This window comes from Chrysoperla carnea, chromosome 1 (genome assembly GCF_905475395.1).
Source record: "Chrysoperla carnea chromosome 1, inChrCarn1.1, whole genome shotgun sequence".
Lineage (NCBI taxonomy): Eukaryota > Metazoa > Arthropoda > Insecta > Neuroptera > Chrysopidae > Chrysoperla > Chrysoperla carnea.
The window spans coordinates 58,379,097-58,401,871 of record NC_058337.1 but is presented as its reverse complement, the minus strand read 5'-3'; the positions used below and the strand labels follow the sequence as shown (position 1 = coordinate 58,401,871).

General features: G+C 28.6%; 2 protein-coding genes across 2 annotated transcripts in view; both read left to right on the top strand.

Moving 5' to 3' along the window:
* The window catches only part of LOC123306031, a 77,654-nt gene extending 62,909 nt beyond the window's left edge, over positions 1–14,745 (top strand). Inside the window, exons 4-12 of the mRNA XM_044887896.1 lie at positions 4,571–4,744; positions 6,788–6,844; positions 10,074–10,143; positions 12,721–13,051; positions 13,124–13,409; positions 13,496–13,679; positions 13,738–13,895; positions 14,624–14,675; positions 14,735–14,745. Coding sequence (XP_044743831.1) covers positions 4,571–4,744; positions 6,788–6,844; positions 10,074–10,143; positions 12,721–13,051; positions 13,124–13,409; positions 13,496–13,679; positions 13,738–13,895; positions 14,624–14,675; positions 14,735–14,745 — 1,323 coding nt within the window. The remainder of the gene's footprint in view (positions 1–4,570; positions 4,745–6,787; positions 6,845–10,073; positions 10,144–12,720; positions 13,052–13,123; positions 13,410–13,495; positions 13,680–13,737; positions 13,896–14,623; positions 14,676–14,734) is intronic.
* Positions 14,682–16,361, top strand: LOC123290419 (SAM and SH3 domain-containing protein 1-like). The gene is made up of 2 exons (XM_044870595.1): positions 14,682–14,981; positions 15,541–16,361. The coding sequence occupies exons 1-2, from the start codon at positions 14,759–14,761 to the stop codon at positions 16,329–16,331; spliced, it is 1,014 nt and encodes a 337-aa protein (XP_044726530.1). The 5' UTR covers positions 14,682–14,758; the 3' UTR covers positions 16,332–16,361.
* Positions 16,362–22,775: the final 6,414 nt, after the last annotated feature.

The following is a 22,775-nucleotide window of genomic DNA, read 5'->3' as shown; positions in this document are numbered from 1 at the left end:
CACCAATAAAATGGGATATGGAGGAAGTGGGGATGAATAATCCAATAACTTTAAATATGCCTAAGTAAGGTATCAAATAAAAGGGCATGACGTGTGCATTACGTGCAAATATATAACCACAGTTATAATCCGGAATCAACAGCTACTGAAAACTGCAAAACTACTATAAACAAGATTCTGGTTTATATGTCTTGGGTATTTGCATAAATATTTATTCGTGGTTTTCGTTGATATGATACGATAATTATTAGTTCGTGTTCAGTTCGCAGGGAGTAAAATCGTCTCTGTGCCTACTGATTCACAAAGGTCAAGTTAATTCCTCTCTTGTTAAAAATTGAAGTCATCATGAAGATATCCATAAACAAATTTCAGACACCGAACCAAAAATTTTATAGAAGTAGTTCATTTTTATTTCATCTCATGCGTACACTCTTATACAAAAAAATAATATCCATGACATTTAAAATAAAATATATAGCACATTTACTTTTAGTCTTATTAAATGTAAACAAAAAATTGTTTAAAAGATTTTTTCGTCACAACTTTAATCATTTTTATGTATTTTCTTTCAAATCTTTCCTACATTGTCTGAAGTTCATTTTTTTTCTCTTATTTTATTTATTATTATTATTATTATTATTTTTTTTTTTGCTTGTTCGTTTCGTGTTATTTAGTGCCTTTATATTATACTGTTTTTGTTTTGACCTCTATACCATGCCTATGACGAGACGGTAAGTATTTTAAAATAGACTTCGAAAACTAAAGCTCTCAACTCCCAAAGTTAATATAGATTTATTGAAACTGCATCTTAACGTTTCATAATCCTTTAAATAGTTCAATAATTTTATTATTCTGGCCGTGGGTAAAATATTCAAAATCGAAATAATTGGTAAGACTTGATTGTGTTTATTTTTCTTGATTTGTCTCTTTGCTATCCTTAAAATTCAATTTCAAAAACTAAAATATGCTTTAAATTTTCTGTCAAAAAGATTATAAAAGAAATCCAATTTGAACTTGCCCGACAACCTCTCTATTCAACCTTTTTATTTGTATATAGCGGATGTGTGGCGTCAGCACAACATTTTTCTATATCATATCAAAAAACCTATACCTATATATACTTAAATCTATCTCCCAAACACCGTAAAAACTTTAAGTCGTTAATTTTCGTTCATTTTAACGTAATGTTTCTTTTATTTTTTGTGATACATAGATTATATTTGTGAGAATGTCCTATCTTCCAGTGCTCAAACATTTTTTATACTCCATTTCAAAGTTACTTTACGATTGCAAATTCGTTACTTCCAATATTTTGGTTTTCATATGTTAACTATTATTTCCAATGTGCTACTGTGGGGTAAATAATGTATAGACAAATGTTCCAAACTTGTTCACTTCAAACAGAGACATTTATAGGCACTTTGACCTTCAGGGCTATTTGTTAGTCATGTTTAAAATATATACCACTTAGAATATAGACTCTAAATTAAACACTTATAATTGAAAACGCTTTTTACTTTAGTGGATTTAGGAGGACTTTGCGTCTACAGCTGACTACTTGACAAGTACTTGGAGGAAAATTGACCAAAAAAGTTGTCAGTGTACAGATTTACATTTGTTGGTATCCATTGTGGTATCCATTGTTCTGGATTTTAATAAACCAACCGTAAATTTTATCTTGAAACTGAATGCTTTGCTTTTAGTTTCTAAATTTTATAATTTCTCTTGGCTTCAGTATGATGATAATGATTTGCTATCTACAGAAAACAAATTCCTGCTAAAATTCGCTCCAATAGGGTATTATCGTTAGTCAAAAATAAATCATGAAATTTGCTAAAAGTTAAAATTTATGTAAAAATATACTTAAATATTCTGACTTCGAGTCATAAAAGCACGTTTTTTTTTTAAATATTAAAATTAAAAATCGTAATTTTTAAACTGTATATCACGTGACCTAAAACGCGGGTAAGCCCTGTTGTGATGTCATAGCGGTATGAGTCATAGACCATCAGTTAGTTCAGTGTAGACAGCTGTGTATAATATATACATAGATAATAAGAAATATTAATACTTATTATGTCTATGAATATATCTGTCAAACTTATTTGTGTTATTTCGTATAGTGATACCCATATTACGTCATCAAATTTGATGCCCGCGTTTTTGACAGTTTAAAATTTAATTTAAGTTTTTGACAAGAAAAAGTGTGTATTTTTCCGAAATAAATTTTTGGTGGCTTTTTATTAGCAAAATCTACATTTTGAAATACTTTTTCAAATATAGTGCAATACCCTATTCTAATTAGTCAAAGAATAAAATACACAGCTTAAGATTTTACTCTTACTTATAATATTGGAAGTATTTCTCAAAACAAGCTCAGTTCTGAAAACTCTATTGCTATTTTTCTTCTTACTTATCAACAAACTAACTTCCCATTCTTCTTGAAAAAGACATATACATACTTTGAACGTGTATTATTTTCTCACTTACGATATACAAAATAGAGTTTTGTCATCACTTGCTCGTACACTACATTGACGAATGATATGGTTTGAAAAATTATTCTTTAATGTACATACTTTTCGTACTTCAGAGGGTTTATCTTGTTCTAGAAGAAGATGAACAAGTAGTACCTACAGGTTTATAAGTAAGTTGTTGTTTGTCTCCCTGCACACACTAAATTGTAGTTATTTTTATAAAAGAGTTTATTATTACCATTATTTTCTCTTTTTCAGAAAAACTTTTGTTGTTATTTTCTGTTCCTTTTTCTGTTGTAGTTTTTACATTTTGTAAACGATAAGAGTACTTGAAAAACAAAATCAATGTATTTTTATAAAGTACCGTTAGCTAAATATATGTTTTTATAAAAAAGAAAATCGCTAAATGAAAATGTAATGCAAAGTATAAATGCTGAAATGTAGTTTAAATACCATGTGTTTTAGACATCATCAGAGAAACTTTATTTATAATTATTTGAAGGACAGTTACTTTATAGAGCCTGTGTATCTATCCGATTTTTTATCAACTGATGGTGCTTTCGTTTGTCTATACGATTTCGAACAAAAAATGTGGTTATAATATTTTTTTAATAATATTTTTGCTTTTTATTAAAAGCTGTAAAAGTACCATTTTGGCCACCGGTTTCATAAATGTCCAGTCTCCTTAAAGGTCTCTATTTTACATAACGCGCTCATTGATATCCAAAATGCAAATTTTCTTTTTTTCTTTTCATAATAAAATAAGTTGCTTATTCGGTAAAAATTGCACACAAACAAAGAAAAACTGTAAAAAAACATAATTTGTATGTTTAGTGCGAAAATTTAAACGTACCTACGTTTTCATCAATTCTGTATTGATACGAATTAAGAAACTTTAAAAAAATCAAGAAAAACTTTAAATTTATTAAAAATATTGTGTGGATCTTAAGAAATATTAAAATAACCGCATTTAAACTGTTTTTGTGGGTTTTCTGGGCCATACTTAAAAATGCACTTAAATAAATTTACGAGTATCTATCAAAGCCCGCAAATATTCACAACTTTGTTTTATCTTTTCTCATAGCAGGTAGTTTCAAATATTACAAAAGTTTGAATTCATTCATTATAACCTATTGATTTTTACAAGATCAAATAATCTTAAGGGGATGTTTTCCTTCTCCATGCATGTCTTATAAATGGAACCGTTTGAGTTTCCTAAATTATATAAATACTTCTGGATCAGCATGTAGGTATTTATTAAGAAAGAATTCTAAAAATAATACAAAAAACTATGATTGAAGTAAAATAAAATTTGAGGAAGCTCTTAGAAAATTAAATATAGAACACAATCTGCTCTGTTTTCTTCGAAAATTTATTTGATACAATATTTTATGAAGGTATACAAAATTATTTTACATAAACAATATTAAACCGGGTTGTATAACACGTATCCATGTAACAAATACCATACATGGTACAGGGAATCCAAAATATCAATTCTAAACTTTTAGGAGTAGTGCATGTGCAAAGAGAAAATATTTTTGAGTATAGCCAAGACACAATGATTTTAAAAATTACTTGAATAATTTAACAAAATTTTCCTTAATTTAATTTTAGATTCAAAATTGCTGCCAAAGTTTACAATTACTAATTTTGATATAAATCTCACTAACAACCCTTTCCTTCATTGAAATTGAACCGTGGGGTCTTGATTTTGTAATTATTTATTGTAAACTTCAAAAAATTGTACTGTGCAGTTTAAGAGATATAAATAAAAAAAACTAAAAATGATTCGTCTAAAACCAAACTAATTCATAATTGTTTCTCTCTTCAAGGTATAATAATTTTAGTTGAATCGACTTAGTTCGAGCAATACTTACATGGTAGATTGGTGTACAATTTTCCCTGAACCTCGAAACATCATAATATATCATTCTCTCTCGATATTTGCAGAAAAGATGGAAATAAGAAAAAGTAACTTTGCGTGAACAATCTGTAGAATACTAAAGAAACATGTTATGTACAAAATTTACACTGACACACTATTAAACAAACATTATGTAATAATATTTTACCTTCTTGGTTGTTTACAGGTAGATACACCTGACAGTGTCTTGCAAGCTGGTGGTGGAGGTTCAACATTTGGACATGATTTAGGCCAACATACAATACTTCGATCAATGGTTGATCCAAGAGACTATGATCGTCTTAGATATTTTCAAATGAATGGTGGTGCATCGAATAGTTTCGAAGAGACGATACATCGTGTAAGTAGTTTGTTTATTCTATAGATACATATTATAGATACGAAGAGAAACAGGCCAGGATTTCTTGTGATCTGTATTATCATGAATACTATTATATATTTTGTATATATTCCTGCTTGTTACTTAGTGATCAAATACAATTCCATAATAAATAATTCCACAAATTCTGACTTGAATTTTGTTCTTATCTGTTCAGAAAATAAAACGAATTTACAGTGTTGTAATCTTTAATTGGTGCAATTTTAAGCTACACTTTATAATCGAATTAATTGAGTTTCTCAAATATTATTCTTTGGGTGTAATTTCTTTACAATTAAATATTTAGATAAATAGTATCTCCGTAAATTTATCAACTTCCATATTCCATTTTTTGTACAGTCTTTTTAACCATGAAATGTAATCCTTTCAAATGCTTTATTCCGAGGCTGTTCTGATAAATAATTTAAAGGACTTTTTTAAGAAATTTTTGTAAGAAATTCTTAGTTTAGGGAAGTCAAAATAAGTGGAAATTAATTGAAAATCAAAAATATCTGGAAAACTACAGTTAAAGTCTTATATTTAAGTTAATTAATTTTATTAAGTGGTCATGTCTGCTATCTAATAGTGAACATAAAACCGGAAACGTAGAAGAATATGTTATTCTTCAGCACTGACTCTTTTTTTAAATTTCCGAAAATTTCTATTCACAAGGTTTCTTAAGTATAAGGTCTGTGCTAAGAAATCACAAACAATTCTTGAAATAAATGAGCCAACTGACTTGGAAGAAGTCTTAGAAAATTTAATAAAAAGGACCTCAGGGGCATAGCTCCTTGTAACAAGCTTGAATATTATCACTTTTAAGCAATTAAAACTGACGAAAGATGTCTAAACGATGTAAAGAAAACGCAGCATTTTCGAAAATTTTCACAAATAAAAATGTGTCAGGCTCACCATAACGAAATCATTTACGTAGTTTCAAAGTATGATAACAAATAAAATACTTATACAAACCGGAAGGCGAATATACTTTCTTGTAAAATGATAGTCTGGGCTGCTGTCAAGACAGTATAATTTACAATGGAGTAGGCCTTTGTTTCTAAGTCATCCGGTATTTCACAGTTTTCTTGAAAAATTCATATGCAATCCTAAAAACATTTCTATTATTTGATACCAACACTTTAAAATCTCAAAAACATACAAACATTTTCCATATAACGACCATTGTTCCAACAAATGTTAAAAAATGTTTAAATAAATTCAAAAAACTTCAAAATAAATATCTTGTTATGGTTTTACATTCTGTACAATAGAAAAGCTTTATGTTTTGCTAGTAATGTAAATATTTCGAAAAGATAAAATATAATAAAATATAATTTTTAACGGCTCTAATCCAATTATAGCCATTGTTGAGATTTAAAATAATTTTGATATTACATCCAGTTGTTATTTACTAAAAGATTTCTATAAAAAACATCACTATTCAGATTGAAACCACACTATTTCAGTTTAACAATATCAATTAGAATATCTACAAACAATTCAAACTTAAAATAAATGAAGAACTAAATGTTATTATTAAAGACATAGAAATACCTTACCTCATTTCACTATTTCTAGAAACTATAAAACCAAAATTTCTAATATCCTAAACTTTATTAATAACTTTATCATAACATACAGATAAGGGTAAACGTAAAATTATCCTTAAATCGAATGTCACCAAAGCTAAAACGATTGTACACCACAAAATTTACCCCAATTTTTCGTATAGTAAGCATATATTAAAATAGGAAAATTCCAAAAATACTGTCTTTCTTCCGTCATATAGTCCCTAAGTCCAAATATTTTAGTGTGTAAAATATTAGCTAGAAATAGTAATTTATTCTTCTAGCTAGAAATAACGTATCGTAGAAATTAACAAAATTTGTAGTTTGTGTTTTTTTCTGTATTTACTAATAAAACTAATTGTTAGAATATTAAATTTTAATTATATTTTATATATGTTTCACTGTACTTTAAATAACACAATTAGATTTCTATATATTTATTTTCATTCTTTTACAGCTTAAAGTTCAAGAAGCTTTAAAGAAAAAGGAAAAATTTAATCGCGAGCATGAAGAGGTGAGTTTTGTAGCACGTATACGAACATTAAAAACTAATTGTTATATAATAATATTGCATGTCTAATTAGCAGCTTATTAGAAACAATTTCTTTAATACAAGTTGGGTAATATGCACTTAATTAATAGCGAAACACTTATTTCAATATACTTCCTAACATGGTATAACGTATAACATTTCCTTGGAAACAACTTTTTATACACTATGTTTGTATTCATTATTTGGAGCTATGGAGCTTTAAGCATTATTTTCTAAATTTTTAATTACAGTTTGCTTCAAAAATATTTCAGTCATTTTTTTCGTTTCTTTATCATCTGTTTGTTCATCGTCATCATCTCAAATGCTTTTAGAAATATCAAAATCTTCGTTTTAAAATTCGACTGGAAGATGTCAAATTTCACTTGATTTTTTTGGCCCCCAAATACCGAAAGAAAATTAGTATTATTGGCTGAGAATTTGAAAACTCACCGCGTGAGAATCATTTCAATATTGGGTGTGTGCCTTACGTATCTAAAATCCCTAAACACCCAATGAATAATACAAGGAGCAGTACCCGTCTTATCTAAGTAGTCTCGAAGACGTACACACGAAAAAATCTTCGAGTGAATCTGTTTCTGTCTCCCTGTAGTTTGCATTTCTTATTTTCCATGGTGGAATAATTTTCAGCAACTGTAACTCACAAACTACTAATATGACCAAAAAAAACATGATAAAATAAAAATATAGTGCTAACAATGAGCAAGCTCAATATTCTGTTACCAATTTAATTAAACGTTTTTATGTCTTAACACTAATAATTAAACAATCCGGGAAAAATTTGATTTCCATATTCTTTAAAATCAAAAATTTCATTAACATATCCTACCAAATATACAAAAATATAAAAATATCCTATGTCTTTTTATACCATGTATATATGACATATATCAAAAATTTTGTTCGAAACATCAATATTTAAAGCGTTACAAACTTGAAGCTAAAATTAGTATACCTTGATATACAGCGTGTCTACTTAAGTTGGATCCATATGCAAAACTTTTCTATTATAAGGTTTACAAAAAAAATTTATTCTTTATAAATATATCTTCTTTCAAAAATACCATGTCAACATACGTACCATGTCAAAAGTGAATGCTAATATTTTCGAAAGCAAAGATTTTTTTGAAGAATATCTTTTTTTCGTAAAACTTAAAATAAAAAAAGTCTTCCATATGTATAAAATAGAAAACATTCAAATCCTACAAAAAAAATTACGCTTGTCATTTGAGCGCACAACATAGCTTCTATGTCTCACAATTTACTTTGTTATTAAATTTTAAAATGTGTATTATTAAAAACTATTATTGAAAACTCTAAAAGAAAAAATTTTCTTGAAGTAGCAATAGAGAAAACATTCGACATCCTCCTCTCCCCCTGTATTGTAATATACGACTTTATATCAATCCAAAAAGTTTTCCCCTCTCATCGTCTATGGCCTGAATCAATATCCAATATTTTAATAGATCATGATCGTTAAACCTTTAACAACATTGTGTCAAGTAACACACATTAATTTTTGTTACCATATCCAAATCAAGACTATAAACATTTCGAGTACATTTGGGAAAAGTGTATACATGTAATATGCAACATTTGAAAAAACAATAAACGTTTATCTTAAATATGCAGTTGTCGTTTATACATACCGTACCATCCAAGTAATATTATTTAATAAATAAATTGAATTTTTTTGTATATATTCTTCGAAATAATAATATCAAAGTAGAAAACTATATAGAAAAAAATACAGCACAAGAAAAGCCATGAAAGCCATTTTCTTGTTATATCTTTTTAGTTGAAAACGCATTGTGAAAATGATCCAATCATATGTACTATATGATGCGAATGAAATGAAATTCCAATAGCCGAAAAAATATTTTCCAGTGTTTTTAAAAATTTGTCGATCTGTTTGAATAAGTAATGTTATTTAGTAAAGTGGCATTTATTGATTTCATCCAATTATATCACTTATTTTAATTGTTATTCCATATAATTTCACGTATAAAAGTAGTTATGAAAGCAATAATTTTCACAACGCTGCATTCAACAAATCATCCATCATCAAGTTAAAAAGTCACTAAATTTTATTCTTAATTGTGCTAATTTGTGCGTGAGTTACACAGGCAATGATTGAACTTACTCGGACAACGCAAAACGTTACAGCTAGTCTCCAACATCGTCCAAAAAAGTTGGTACTTCAAAGTTTAAAATTTGCAACTAAGCCAAATAATTAAAAGTGCTAAATAAAGTACTTTAAAGCTCTTTCCTAGTTCTTTCATATTGCGTACAAATGTAGGATAAGAAAATTTCTCTAAAAGCCCACTTTTTAATTAAAATTTTAAAAAATTCTACACAATAGTTTATGTTTTATAAACTATCCTATTTTTATTTTTTTTGAAAATTTGGTTTTTTTATTAATTTTCTATACAATATTAGCTACTTTTGACATGTGAGAAGTGCTATGAAAAATTTATTTGTGCTACTAGGATATTTTAAGGCTATTTTTAAACAATTGCAAAAAAAAAATACTAAGGTTATAAAAAAACGTCCCAACGTTTCATTTAAATAAAAAACGAATATTTTAAAAAAGGTAGAACATTAGGCTTTTTCAACCTAGGTGAGACTACTTGTTGGATATTTTTCTTGCAACCCTGCGCCACATTTGCCAATATTTCATCACTTTGTCGAATTTGATATATTGTTCTTGTTGATGAACATCATTTGCAGGCAACCACAAAATTAAATTGTTTTCATCGTGAAATAATCTTTGATTAATCCAAAATTCTTTACATTTATTTGGCATAGGTACCTAATATAGTGTTTTAGTTAACTTTTTGATATGCACTGTTCTAGTCCCTGATAATATAAAAATGTATATAAGTATTATATTCTATGTTCGAAATATGTTTTCACTTTCGTAAAAACGATAATCTTTTTGGATGATATCGACCATTATACGCATGAAGAACTATTTAGTTTTTTTTTTCTTTTCGTTAGAAACATATTGAATACAAATATATATTATGTGAAAAAAAAATATATGAAAATTGTCACACAACATAAACCTGAAACTGTTTATTAAATTTTATTTGTACTAGTTATTAATTTTCGTAGGATAATCCATCATCATATTTCTGTTACACAAATTACAAATTTATGTTTCATTTTATGTTTTTTTCTTTGATTACAGATTTTGCGAGATATTCGTCAAGGACTTCTACAGTTTGGAAAAGAAGGTGTTCGTGGACCATTATCAGGAGGTAAGTTAACATTTAAGATTCGGCTCAATCAAATCAGGAACCACAAATGAAAACAGGAAACTTTTAAAAACACAAAAGTATTTGAAACCTCAGAATTTTAAATCTTCAAGTTTTTTCAATGGGTTATTTAAATTCTTCGTTTTAAGAATTTTCGTTTAAAATTTACAAAAATAATTTCTCGTACAACATTTATTGTAAAAGCTCGACTAAGACCAGCATTATAAAATTGTAAACACAGGTACATACTTTCCAGAATATAGTACGCGGACCGAAATTCCCAACAGAGAAATAGGAATTAATAAAGGAAAAGGTTAAGACATTGGTTAATAAAACGAATTAAATTTGCAATCCACAATTTGTGCAATTTTGTCTGAACATTTAATAATAGAGTGGGATGCTCCATTTACCAAGTGGACTTTAATTTACCCAGTGAAAGGCTGTTTTTTGTTGTTTTAATACTACCGGGCTCCATATCTTAGGTTTGTGACTGTCTATCTTGAGTCAACATATTGCCTAACTGTGTTACTGGTTTTATTAATGCTACCGTTAGAGATTTCATCCCGTCACCATCAATTAGACCATCTTGCATTTTTTCTCTTTGCAATCCTTTCTAAAAGATATGACTATCAGAAATGGCTGATATTCAGACTAATATTGTTTCATGAATGTTTTTGCGAAGATTTACATTATAATTTATGCAAAATATTATCGAAACTATCGAAAACAAAATAAGACAGTTCAGAATTAAATTTCGCTAGCCTTTTTGAACTTATCGTTAATATCCAACAGCTTTATTACTGCGGTCTTTTTAATTTTGTAACAAAAATTATGATTATTGAAACATTTTATTTTCCTGTATTTATTTTTATTTCGAAGTGGTAATAATGAATTTTATAATATTTAACAATAATTATTATATCAATTCCCATTGTTATATAAAACTTGTAATAAATGTTTTCATGTAGTCTAGACATTTTATTCATCAAAATAAAAGTAAATTAAATTTTTGCCATTTCAATGTTACATTAAAATTTATTTTATAAATAAATGAAACAAAGTCGATTTGTTATAGAATTTTGTACTCTAAACCTTAAATTAAAAACAAATCCACTTGTATAGAAGGATAACGTCTAAATGCCAAATTTCTAGCTTTAGTCCAATCTATTATTTTCTATTGAAAATGCAGTAATATAGATTTTTAATACAGAGACTTCATGACATAATGAAGATGAGGCAGATTTGCTCTTTTACAATTACAGTTTAGCATTAAATTTATCAAACTTGTATGCTGTGGACCCTTTGAAATGTTCTTCAATTTATAAATAATTAGTAATATCAATACCATTTTGAAAGTATTTGCCTATAACTGCTCAAAGAAGGATTAATATAAAGGTGTGCTTTCTTTTATATCGGTATGGAAACATTGAATAATCTTGAAAAAACACCCGATTTCTATATGGTAAAAACAATGTATTCCCTTTTTGTTGCGTTTTGGCCCAAAACTGTCATTTTTGGACATGTAATGGCGTTTCATAGATTCGTGTCGATTGTCCGCTCTCCAAATGCTGCGATTTTGTCTATTAACGCCGCCAGACAGTGTGAAATGGACCTCGCTGGTCATCAAAATTTTGCTTCCAAAAATCAGTTTCAGTGTCAACCATTTGAACCAGTTCAGCCAGTTCTAATTGTAACGCCTTGGCCGTTGATAAACGCCATGTTTCGACGATCTTCCACTGTCCCGTGCTCAACAAAATTTGACACCAAACAACTAAGAGTGTTGCCCGACGGTGCCTGTTGGCCGCGATATTTTCATCAATATACACGTAGAGTTAACACAACTGAACGGCTTACAATGTACAGCGTCACTATATCGGCGCGTTGTTTCGATGTGAAGCTATTCATGATTAAAATTATTCTGAACTGACGTTTCAGAAACATGTATAATAACGTCGAAACAATTGAATGTAATCTACTCAATCGGTTGATACATGTCAAAGTTATTTAGTTACCGACATACAAAATGGCACACTCTGTAGTTATTGAAAAAGGTAGGATTTGGTTTTTGATTTCAAAAGTGACAAAAACATATTGAACAAATAAACCTCACTATTTTGATGGAAGAAGTTTTCAGAATCGATAACAGAAGTTTTCATTAATCGGTTTTTGTGTGAGCAGCAATTTCTTAAAATATAATTACTTAAAATAGACTTGATCAAAAGAATGCAATGAATAACTGAAAAATTTTATCCCTTCATCAGATTTCCCATTTCGAATCGAACATTTCTTACCTTAGTCATTTGCTTTCAATGTCTATTATAGTTTCCAAAGTAAGAGAAGTTCTGATACTTTTAAAACCCTTTACAATATTTTAGAAAATTTAATCAGTGGAATGTTAGTTTTTCAGAACAACCAATTTAACAACGTCTTTGTTTTCAATATGTAACAAAATCTCTGTTTTCAAAGTATATTGAAAATAATAAAACTAAACAACTTCAATATCCCATTTCAAATAATACCCCCAACAATTAAATGTCATCATAAAATTGATAATAAATTTTTATATTAAATATTTTTCAGATGATACTTACATGTATGATGAAGATGTTAGAGTATTGGCACCAGGTGGTACTGATCGAGGTCATTGGTACGATGAACCACCATACGAGAGTGATCCTGAAGACTTTTTAATGGGTGCCAATGCACCAGGTGTGCCAACTGCTACGATTCAAAATGGTCGAGTATGTTTTACATTGAATTTGCGACAGGAACAGCGTGGAGAAGGTATTATTTCATTACCGAGTGCTGGTGATATTTCGTTACCAAGGGATACACCAAGTAACGGAACTCCTAGAAGAGGCTTAATTTTACCACCATCTGGACCGTATCCAACTACGATCATTCCATTGAGGTAAGAAAAAACTTATATTGAAGTTTATCCAAGTCATTGGTTTCTACTTTTAAATTTTTATAATTTTTACAGATCAGCAAGAGATAGAGAAAGTGGAGACTACGCAGGTTCAGATGTTCAGAGTGTTAGTTCAAGGTTATCAACGATATCGGTAGAAACGAGTCGATCAGAGCAACAAGATGCGATATCGCCACAATACGTAACACATAATAATGCAGGTGGTAAAGGACGACCGTTTCGTAAGATGTTAGGATATACACCTCGGAGTGAAGATGGTTTATCACCCAGCCATAGTTCTGATTACGAGGATCAAGAAGAATTTGATAATATTTCACAACAAATAGCTACTGTTCATATGGTAAGTACGATAAGATTGCATAAGGTTTGATGCTGCGGCACTTTTTATTACAACCTCATTCAACGTTTCAAAATAATTATTTGCAGTCTAATGATGGCAGAGTAGCAGGCGTGGCAGGGTTAGTTGGACGAGTTAGAGGTCTTCGACAAGATGTTCAACGGAAAATCACTCGATTGCGCAATGAAAATACGGAACAGCAGAGGCGAAATGAACAAGCATTTGCATGTTCGGCAAGTTCAGTTGAAAGTCTTCCTAGTGGATCTGGGTCAAGTACGTAGAAAATTATTTTCTATTTTGTTGAAATATTAAATATATTAAAATTTTTTAGGTACACAAGCTTTGGTTCGCGCAGGTAGCAATCATAGTTCAATTTCAGCTGAAGATCGAGAATCTAGTCCAACACACTTAGACCAAATTGTTGGCAGAGCTCGTGCATTGGTCGACTATACGCCAAGTCCGTATGATAAGGAAGGTTTAAGATTTAAGGTAAATGAATATTATTGAAAAATTTAATTAGCACAAAACATAGCCGAGACAATACACAAAATTTTTGACACTTAAAAAAAAATTGGATTTTGAAATGATCCTTTACTATTGGCAATCTGATTTTCTTTAGGTCTATGATCCATATTGGAAATTGTAAGCGCTTTTTTATGTTCGATTTTTGAATGCCGCAATTTGTTCAAATCATGTTTTCGCTAGTTCATAAATATTGAAAATATTAAAATATTTCCATTTTGCTTAGTATCCGTCAAATTTCATCAAACCTGTTTCCATTGTGATGAATTTCCAACATATAGTCGAATAATAAAACAGAAAATTTCTTTTTTCCATTCCAATTTTTTCCATGTGAAGTTGAACTTGTCTGACACCGGAAATATTTTACTATTTTTTTCCTTTGCAAAAAAAAAAGCTTCACGTTACATACACAGTATTTAATAGTTTTTGAATTATGTTTTGCTGCTCAAATTTACTGCGCAATAGACATTTAATTTATTTTTTAACCACAGACGCCTTAACTATTCTTTTAATGCCAGCGTACTACCTTCAAGTTCATAATAAATAATTCACAATAAAATGCGTGACAAAATATATTAAAAATTATACATATATATTTATTGGGCAATTTTGAGTTAGCAGAGACGTCTGTGGTTTTCTCAAATAATTTATTAAAAATTCCCTAAATACTAAATAGCATATTTTCATTTTTACAGAAGGGAGACATAATAGATATATTATCAATGAACGCTACTGGATTATGGAAGGGTATTTGTAACAATCGTATAGGCAATTTTAAATTTATCAATGTTGAATTATTATCAGAGCGATCAGTTAGATCTAGGCACGATATGAAATGGTTAAAAAACGCTCGAGGTAAATTATGTTCTGTGGAAGATTTGCTAATTAAAATTGGAATGCATGAACATATATCCGTATTTGTGTTAAATGGTTATGAAGATCTAGAATTGTTTAAAGAAATTGAGCCAGCTGATTTGGATTACTTAGGAATTATTAATCCTGATCATCGAGCCAAAATTTTATCGGCAGTTCAACTGCTACACGATTTAGATTGTAAGTATATTTTTATTATCGTTCGCTACTTTTTGGATCCCAGAACAACGTAAGAAAAGATATTTTGAGATATCATGGATGTAATTTTCGACCATAGACAACTTACTTCACAAACTTTGACCAGAAAAAATTACGAAATTTCAAATATACTCTCAAGTTTAGATATTTTTTGAAAAAGACATATAAGTATTTCGACTATGTAATCATTATCAAAGACATGCATTGGTTGGAGAGTAGTTTTAGAAATTCAATGTACATTATTCGCCATCACACCTGGTTTCTGGTCAGGATCTTAATTTGTATCTTCGTCTGTAAAATTTCTAGATTTTGTCGCGACACATGGATATACCCTGACCAATTTCGTTTTTTACGGAATTTCTCAGTTAGTGGATGTTGTCTGAGCAAAACACCCGTTCTCGGCATATTAACATCCGATTATAGTTATAACGGCTTTAATCTATAAATATATTCCGTGGATATTCGTATGCAAACCTAGAAGCTCAAAAATAGATGAATAAATCACTACTAGATTCATATTAATCAAAATTTTATGTTTCAGCTGGCAGTGAAGGAGATATAGCTGGTTCAAGTAGTGAAGGGGACGATCATACACGAGGTTTGAACTTAGGCATAACAGGCAATTGTTCTCCGTTTGGAAGACGACAATTTCCTCGAGATTCAGGCTGTTATGATGCCTCAATGAAAAGCACACGAATACAACAGCATGGGAATGATTCTGACACCAATGAGAAAAACGTATTCCCTGACAATACCAATAATCTTGATTCCATCGTACAACATTGCAGTAACGAAATTCTTGCTCGTGTTAAACAAGCACAAAATATTGGGAACAAAAAAGATGATCAAGGATATCATCCAAACATTCCCCCACAATCACCACTTACACCAAATATTGCTAATTCACCAAGTACGGAAAAATTGCCATCGCGAGTAGCTTTTGATACATTTACACGTAATCAATTAATGGATCAACATGCACGACGCAGTAATTTAGCAAATCGATCGAGTGGACGCAAAGTTTCTTCGAGCAATATAACCGCAACACTTTTAGAAGATTCATGTGAAGCGGATCAGAAATTAACAATGGTTAAATATGTTGTTGGTGGTAGCACTGATTTAGGATTAGGCTGTGAAAGTGGCAACACAGCAAGTTCACTTGGACGTGGTGGATGTTTAAGTGAAAAATCAAGTGATTCTGGTGTGAGTAGCAGTTCATTATCATCAACAAATCCTAGACAACAATCAAATAAAATTGATAGCCCCACACGTACATTTGTTTCATCAAATAATTGTCGAGCATCACCTACGAAAGCTGGTGATATGAAATAATTGAAAATGTTAATTTTTTCGAAGATTTTTTTTAGCAAAAAATTTTATTGTTATATTGTAGGAAAAACAAATCGGCCTAGATTTAATTTAAAATATTTGAGGAAAATAAATAAATAATATTTACGTGCTCCCTTAAACGCCAATGTACATAAAAATTGTATCATAGATAGAAGAAGAATAAATGTCATTCTACTTAATAAAAATAAATATCAAGAATTCTTTATCAAATAAAATAACCTCACTTTAATGTTATCGATAAATTATTAAAAAGCTATAAACATAATCATTACGTGTGAACTTTATTGTTCTTTAGTGAGATCTTTGACAACGACGTAATTTTCCGTCAAACAATGTAAAGGAGAGTATTGATGAAATATTTTGTAAATATAACTTGGATAAGCAATATGGCGGAAATCAATGCACATTGTCTTAGTTTCCACTAAAGTTTTATATTCAACAAACTTAAGACGTATACGTACACTGTTTCAAAATGAAATCCGGGATGTCTCCTAAGTAAGTACAAAAATTTAAAAGTATGTTCTTAACGAACCAATTTTATGGCAAAAAGTTCATATGTCTGCAAACTATCGCTACTGATTTTCAAAAACCGTTAGAAAAAATTTTAAGAAAAATGCTTTCAGATACATATTAATCGGAATGCATTTTATGGCTCCAGTTAAATGCGTGAACGAAATTTCACCAAAATTTGTGATATTACCGAAATTTAAAAAAACGTGGAAAAACTGATTTTTTGCTTAAAACTACCATAACTACCATCCTGTATCTTGGAAACAAAGTGTTTGTGGACATGTGAACTTTTTTCTATAAACTTGGCTCAAGAATTTACCTTTAAATTTTCGGTATTTATACTTAGGAAACATTCTGTATATATTCTGTATATCTATTTTTATCTATAATCAATTAATTAGACCACAAAACCGACGTGACAAAACCACCAGCGAATCTTTATGTGAAATTAATTTTTTATGAGCGATATAGAGTATCACTATTTCAATTTTCCAATAATTTCCTTTTTTTGTACCGAAGAATCTCTCTGCCAGAACACATTTAATTTGCCTACATGTCAATTTCTGTAACTGATTGTCTCGTGCTTTTGCACTGCAGAGTTGCATTAATTAAATTGCTGACACTTACTAAAAAAAAAGTGTGTGGACTTGTTAAAAGGTGCAGCAGATGATTGTATGGATCATATTCAAATATTCGGATACACTTTCGAAATTTCCCACTTTATTTCATATTCACTAACACTTTCTACAACACAATTATGCAGGAGCCTAAATTAACATAATTTCTTTGTGAATGGTTTGGAATCTTGTTCAGTATTTTAGTACATCTACTTGATTTACTTCTGTATTCTTACAAGTACCGATTTAACAGTCTTGAGGTTTCAATAAAAAGGCTATATTGACAAAGTATAACTAAAATTATTACCCAGACTGATTTTCAAAATACGATAGATTCAATTGGGCTTTTTATTTACAATTTTGCTCATTGGAGGCGCTTTTTTATCATAGAAATTATGGAGGGTAAAGATAAAGAGAACCATCTCCATATATAAAAAGTGTCCATCGAAAAGCAGCAAATAAGGGTGGCGCTGCTGTAGCAAAAGTGTAAGTTTTAAAAGGAGTGCTCAAAGTAATAAGAGTAATATAAAAATCTAAACAAGTTGTTCGAGAAGGACAGAGAATTTCAAATCAAACACCTGCTACACAAGCGCTATTCTGGTTAATTTTATGACTGTTATTTGCTTTTTTCAGATGGACACTTTTTTACTTTAACTGCTATTTAAGATGGTTCTCCTTACTTCTTCTACCCTCCATACATAGAAATGTAACTGACCAATTCTTATTGGGAATAATAACTATAACAATGCTACCTGGAGGTAAAAAATTTAACTAATTTTACTATTGAAATGCTGAAAAACATAAACCAAATTTAAATCAAAAACACAAAAACACTCTTTAATTATAATCATTTTCTAGTAATTAATTAATCTATATTAAATACGGCGTTTATTACGTAACATGTGCTTAACATACCTTGTTTATTTGTTGCATTAAACGCCCGTAAATACCAACTGAGTTAATTGTGTGGCTTTTTTGCATAATTGATGTTTATTTTAGAATTTTTGTTTCAGAAAGAAAATTGCTGTAGTCATAATCATTAATCTGAAAAAAATGAAACAACTAAATTACTAAATTTAATAATACTTAAATGACATTAAAAAGAGGTTATGTATTTTTTCTAATAATATATTGTTGACTGATGTTAAAAAAGAGTGGATAAATTCTAAAAAAAAGAAACATAATAATAAACTGCCAATAGTAAAATTCCACATTATTAATAATAAATAATCTTTTATCATTAATATATAAATATATATATAATTAAAAAAATATATTAAAAAAGAATAAAAATTAATAAGTGATAATGAAAGAAAACAAAGTTAATTTTTACTTGGAAAACAATTCAATATTTGGCTAGAGACAATTATTATTGAAATGAAGGAAAGATATAATTATTATATAAAAAGAAAAATAAGTAGTAATTTCATTTAAATGTAAATATGTATTGAAACTAGTTCTTACATATGAAACTAGTCTATTATATGTAATTAAAACAAATATTAATTAATTATGTTAATTATACAACCAATGGATTTATTCTTAAAATTTTATTAAGTTCTTGTTTTTATCAATCGTTATTGTATGAAAAAATAAAATTATTAACTTTCTTGTCAAAAAAAAAAAAAAAAAAAAAAAAAAAAAAACATCAATCTGGCAGGATCATGCTTCTCTGTTTCAAGACATAATGTTGTGTTAGTGATAATTTTTATTAATCAGTGTCTGAAATTTGCTATTTAAATTTTAATGAAAAACACAGTCACAATTTCGTTTGATAGTACGAAATTGTCGCATCCGGAGAGATTGGACTAAGAATGTCGCATATATGAAAAAACAGCGAAATACAAGAAAGGAAATATGACGATATGTACCCAAAAAGAGTTATGATAAACTACAAAATCACTCTAACATTACTAATAACAATCAATAAAACTTAGTTGTAAACGAAAACGAAATTGTATTACATTTTCTGGATTGATCGGTCGGTATGATAATAACTTTCTTTCCAACGAGTGTTTAAAATTATACTTCCGAAAATCAGTCACATTGAAACTAAATTTTGAACTTTAACTTACAATTTAATATTTTTAGTTTGTTTAGTTTAAAAGTGGTAACCTTTAAGAGATTACGTGGACCAAAACACAAAAAATAGTAAAGGGAAACGTAAAAAAAGCGTGTATTGTCATGATTTGCAAAATATTCAATTTTTAAGACAAAATGAAAATCTCCCCCTTTTTTAAGCTGCTTTTTACAGCCTTTTGGACTAAACGATGTGACAACCCTGACAATGGCAAATGGTCCGAAACTCTTGTAGATATACTTCTAAAAATTGCTCTATAATAACAACTAATATCAGAATACTATAGAGAATACTTATTACAAATAATATAGGACCATCTTCTGTTGGTTTCGATTGAGGGGAATGATTCCTTTAATTTGTAAAATTTTTTGCAGAGAGGAAAATCGAAAAGTCTTTAAAAAACACGGAGAATGCTAACAACAAACTTTCATTCGAACAAAAAAATTAAAATTTTGAATTAATTGATTTCTGAAAATGATATAAAAAAAAGGAACTTAGCATAAACAATGTTGTATTTAGTCAATAGTTTTTGATTTAATTAATCCAATAATTATGCCAATATAGGACAATCGTATAGTACTTATTCTTTATTTTAACTTAATTTTTTTATGGTTTAGTTATTTTTAACTAAATAATAATGTTGAAATCTGGGTATACACTTAATTTTTACATTTTAACTTGATGTTTGTTTATTAGAGTACTTGCATTAATTTTTTTTCTTTTCAAATTCATATATAAATGACAGAATAATTCATCTAAAGTATATTTAGGTAATTTTTGTTTTTAATTAATAATTTCATTTTTCTATTAATTATTAACAAAAAATAGTTATGAATAAAAAAACTGTTGAGACGTATTTACATCCTTTAAGGCAGTGAGCCAATCGGAATGACGCTAAATTCCCATTTTTTAGCTTGTTTCTATGGAAAATTATGTTATAATATATTCAAAGCAAGTTTAGAAACAAACCATTTATCATTATGCATATTATTCTACCATTTCTCCGTTACGATTATTTAAATGACTCTGATTTTCTAAATTCACTTTTCATTCTACCATCAGAAGGTACAAAAGCAATTCTCACTGTGAACAAATATCTCGTCCAAACTTTGAATTAAATGGTAATCAATATCGTATCACGACAATTTATATTACGATAATTTACCTTCTATTTTCGAATCCTCTCTGCTTAAGGTTGCAGATTATTGAATTGAATAATTTTTAATTGTTATATTAATTAATAAATATAAGAGCAAACTTCACTAAAGCGAATACTTTTATTGTGAAATAAACATAATGTATTATGATTTAAAGAATAAATCCATTGATTTATAACTTTATTGTAAATATTATTAAAAGATAAATAATATAAAAAAGAATTTTTTCTTCAATAATTAAAAAATAAATAAATAAAAATGAGTTTTTTTAAATTTTTAATACAATAATTAATAATTAAATATTAATAATTATTAAACTTAGATAATATTCTTTTTTAATTTATTAACTTATATATTTTATGAATTCTTTTTTTATTACATTCATACAAACAAAACAAAAATCAAACATTTATATAAATAGTTAATAACAAAAGTAATTATTAATTTTCAAAAAAAAATAAAAAACAATTTCTTCATATCACACCCTGTATATGTTATATGTAATTAGAAAATAAATGTGTTAAATAAAAATTAATTATTAATATTTTTATTCTTACTTCCTTAGACAGTTCCAAAAATTTAACCTAAATTTCAAATTGAAAAATTATTCACAAAGGCACCATCTAAGTTTTTGATCAAGGCAATTTTAATAATTGGTCTAAATGATTGATAATTATCAAATATTTTTCAACATTCTTTTACGGCAATATATATATACCTTTTGCTTTAACTAAAAATGTAGTCAAAGAAGTTTATTGTGCAGTTTGCCAAAAATGATAATGCAGCCCATATTATGGTGAGGACAGCTGAGAGTATCGAATTATATTTTTAGCCCCCGAATAACAAATCGGAGTTCCATTAGTTTAACGTGTAAGTGTATTTATGTGTCTGTCTGTGGTATCGTAGCTCCTAAACGGATCAACCTATTAGATATTTATTTTGAAAGGTAATTTGATTGAAAGTGTTCCGTACTTGGTAACAACTAGAATTGCTGAGCAGATTTTCTTGAAACATAGCTCCTTGATAAGAAAGTCGGATTAATGAATTGTTATATCAAGGGCTTTTGTCTGCTAAACTGTGACAGTTCTATAAAACGTTCGCAAAAAAGTCTCTTTTCATTTTTAAGAAAGCATTTAAGAAGTGAATTTCTGAATTATTTTAAAGAAGAATATGTATATTTATTTTGATTCTCAAATTTACGATTCATGAATCAGACTATTTTATCAGAGGGACACTCGACTCGATCGAATTACCTTTCAAACAAACAAAATTCAAAATCGGTTCGTTTCTTTTTATTGGGGGTGGAGATTTCTTTAAATTTTTACACACACAATCATAAAGAAACAGTTTTAGCTAAAAGAATTAAAGCTAGAGGGTAGAGCCTGTTTTTCTGCCTACCTCCAGGTATTATAAGTTAATATGGACCTTACTTTTAAATGCACCTGAAGGTTAAAGGAGCAAGAAGACAGTTTTTGAAGGTCCAACATTGATATATTTCAATACAAGTATATATTCCTACATATAACTTTAATCGATTCCAGCTCGATTCCAAAGCTGATTTTTTGTTAAAATATTCCTTAAGCATATATAAACTAAGGACGAGCTACGGCGAGTTGAGGCAATGGAATTTTTTGAGACGAAAGAAGAATATTTGATAGAAATTAGAAATTAATTTTCGCTGATAACATGCATTGGGAAATTTATTTATAATGAAAATCACAACGAATGATAATACATAGACAACCAGTCAGAATAGAAAGCCCATGTAAAATTGTATGCTCTCAAACTTTTTAATAAAAGATAAAGTTTACTTTTAAAGGTATCCCAATCAAATGAAAAGTCTCTATTTTTATCTACGTTTTTAACTATTTGGTCATTATACGCAGAAGTACAATTAAAAGTATCTTTATGTAGTCCATAGAATAAAGTTGTATTTTTTTGCAAATTTTTTTCTGTGAATTCTATTTCTTGATAGCTTGATTCAAAATGGATATATTTCAGCTGTAAATTATCAAAAACTCGAAAAACGCATCCTAGTACAAGCCATGGTTAGGTTTTATTC

Excerpts from the sequence above, each read along its gene's own strand:
- LOC123290419 (XM_044870595.1), top strand. The coding sequence starts at position 14,759 with ATGAAATGGTTAAAAAACGCTCGAGGTAAATTATGTTCTGTGGAAGAT. Across the intron at positions 14,982-15,540 it reads ACTGCTACACGATTTAGATT|CTGGCAGTGAAGGAGATATA; the intron begins GTAAGTATATTT and ends TTTATGTTTCAG.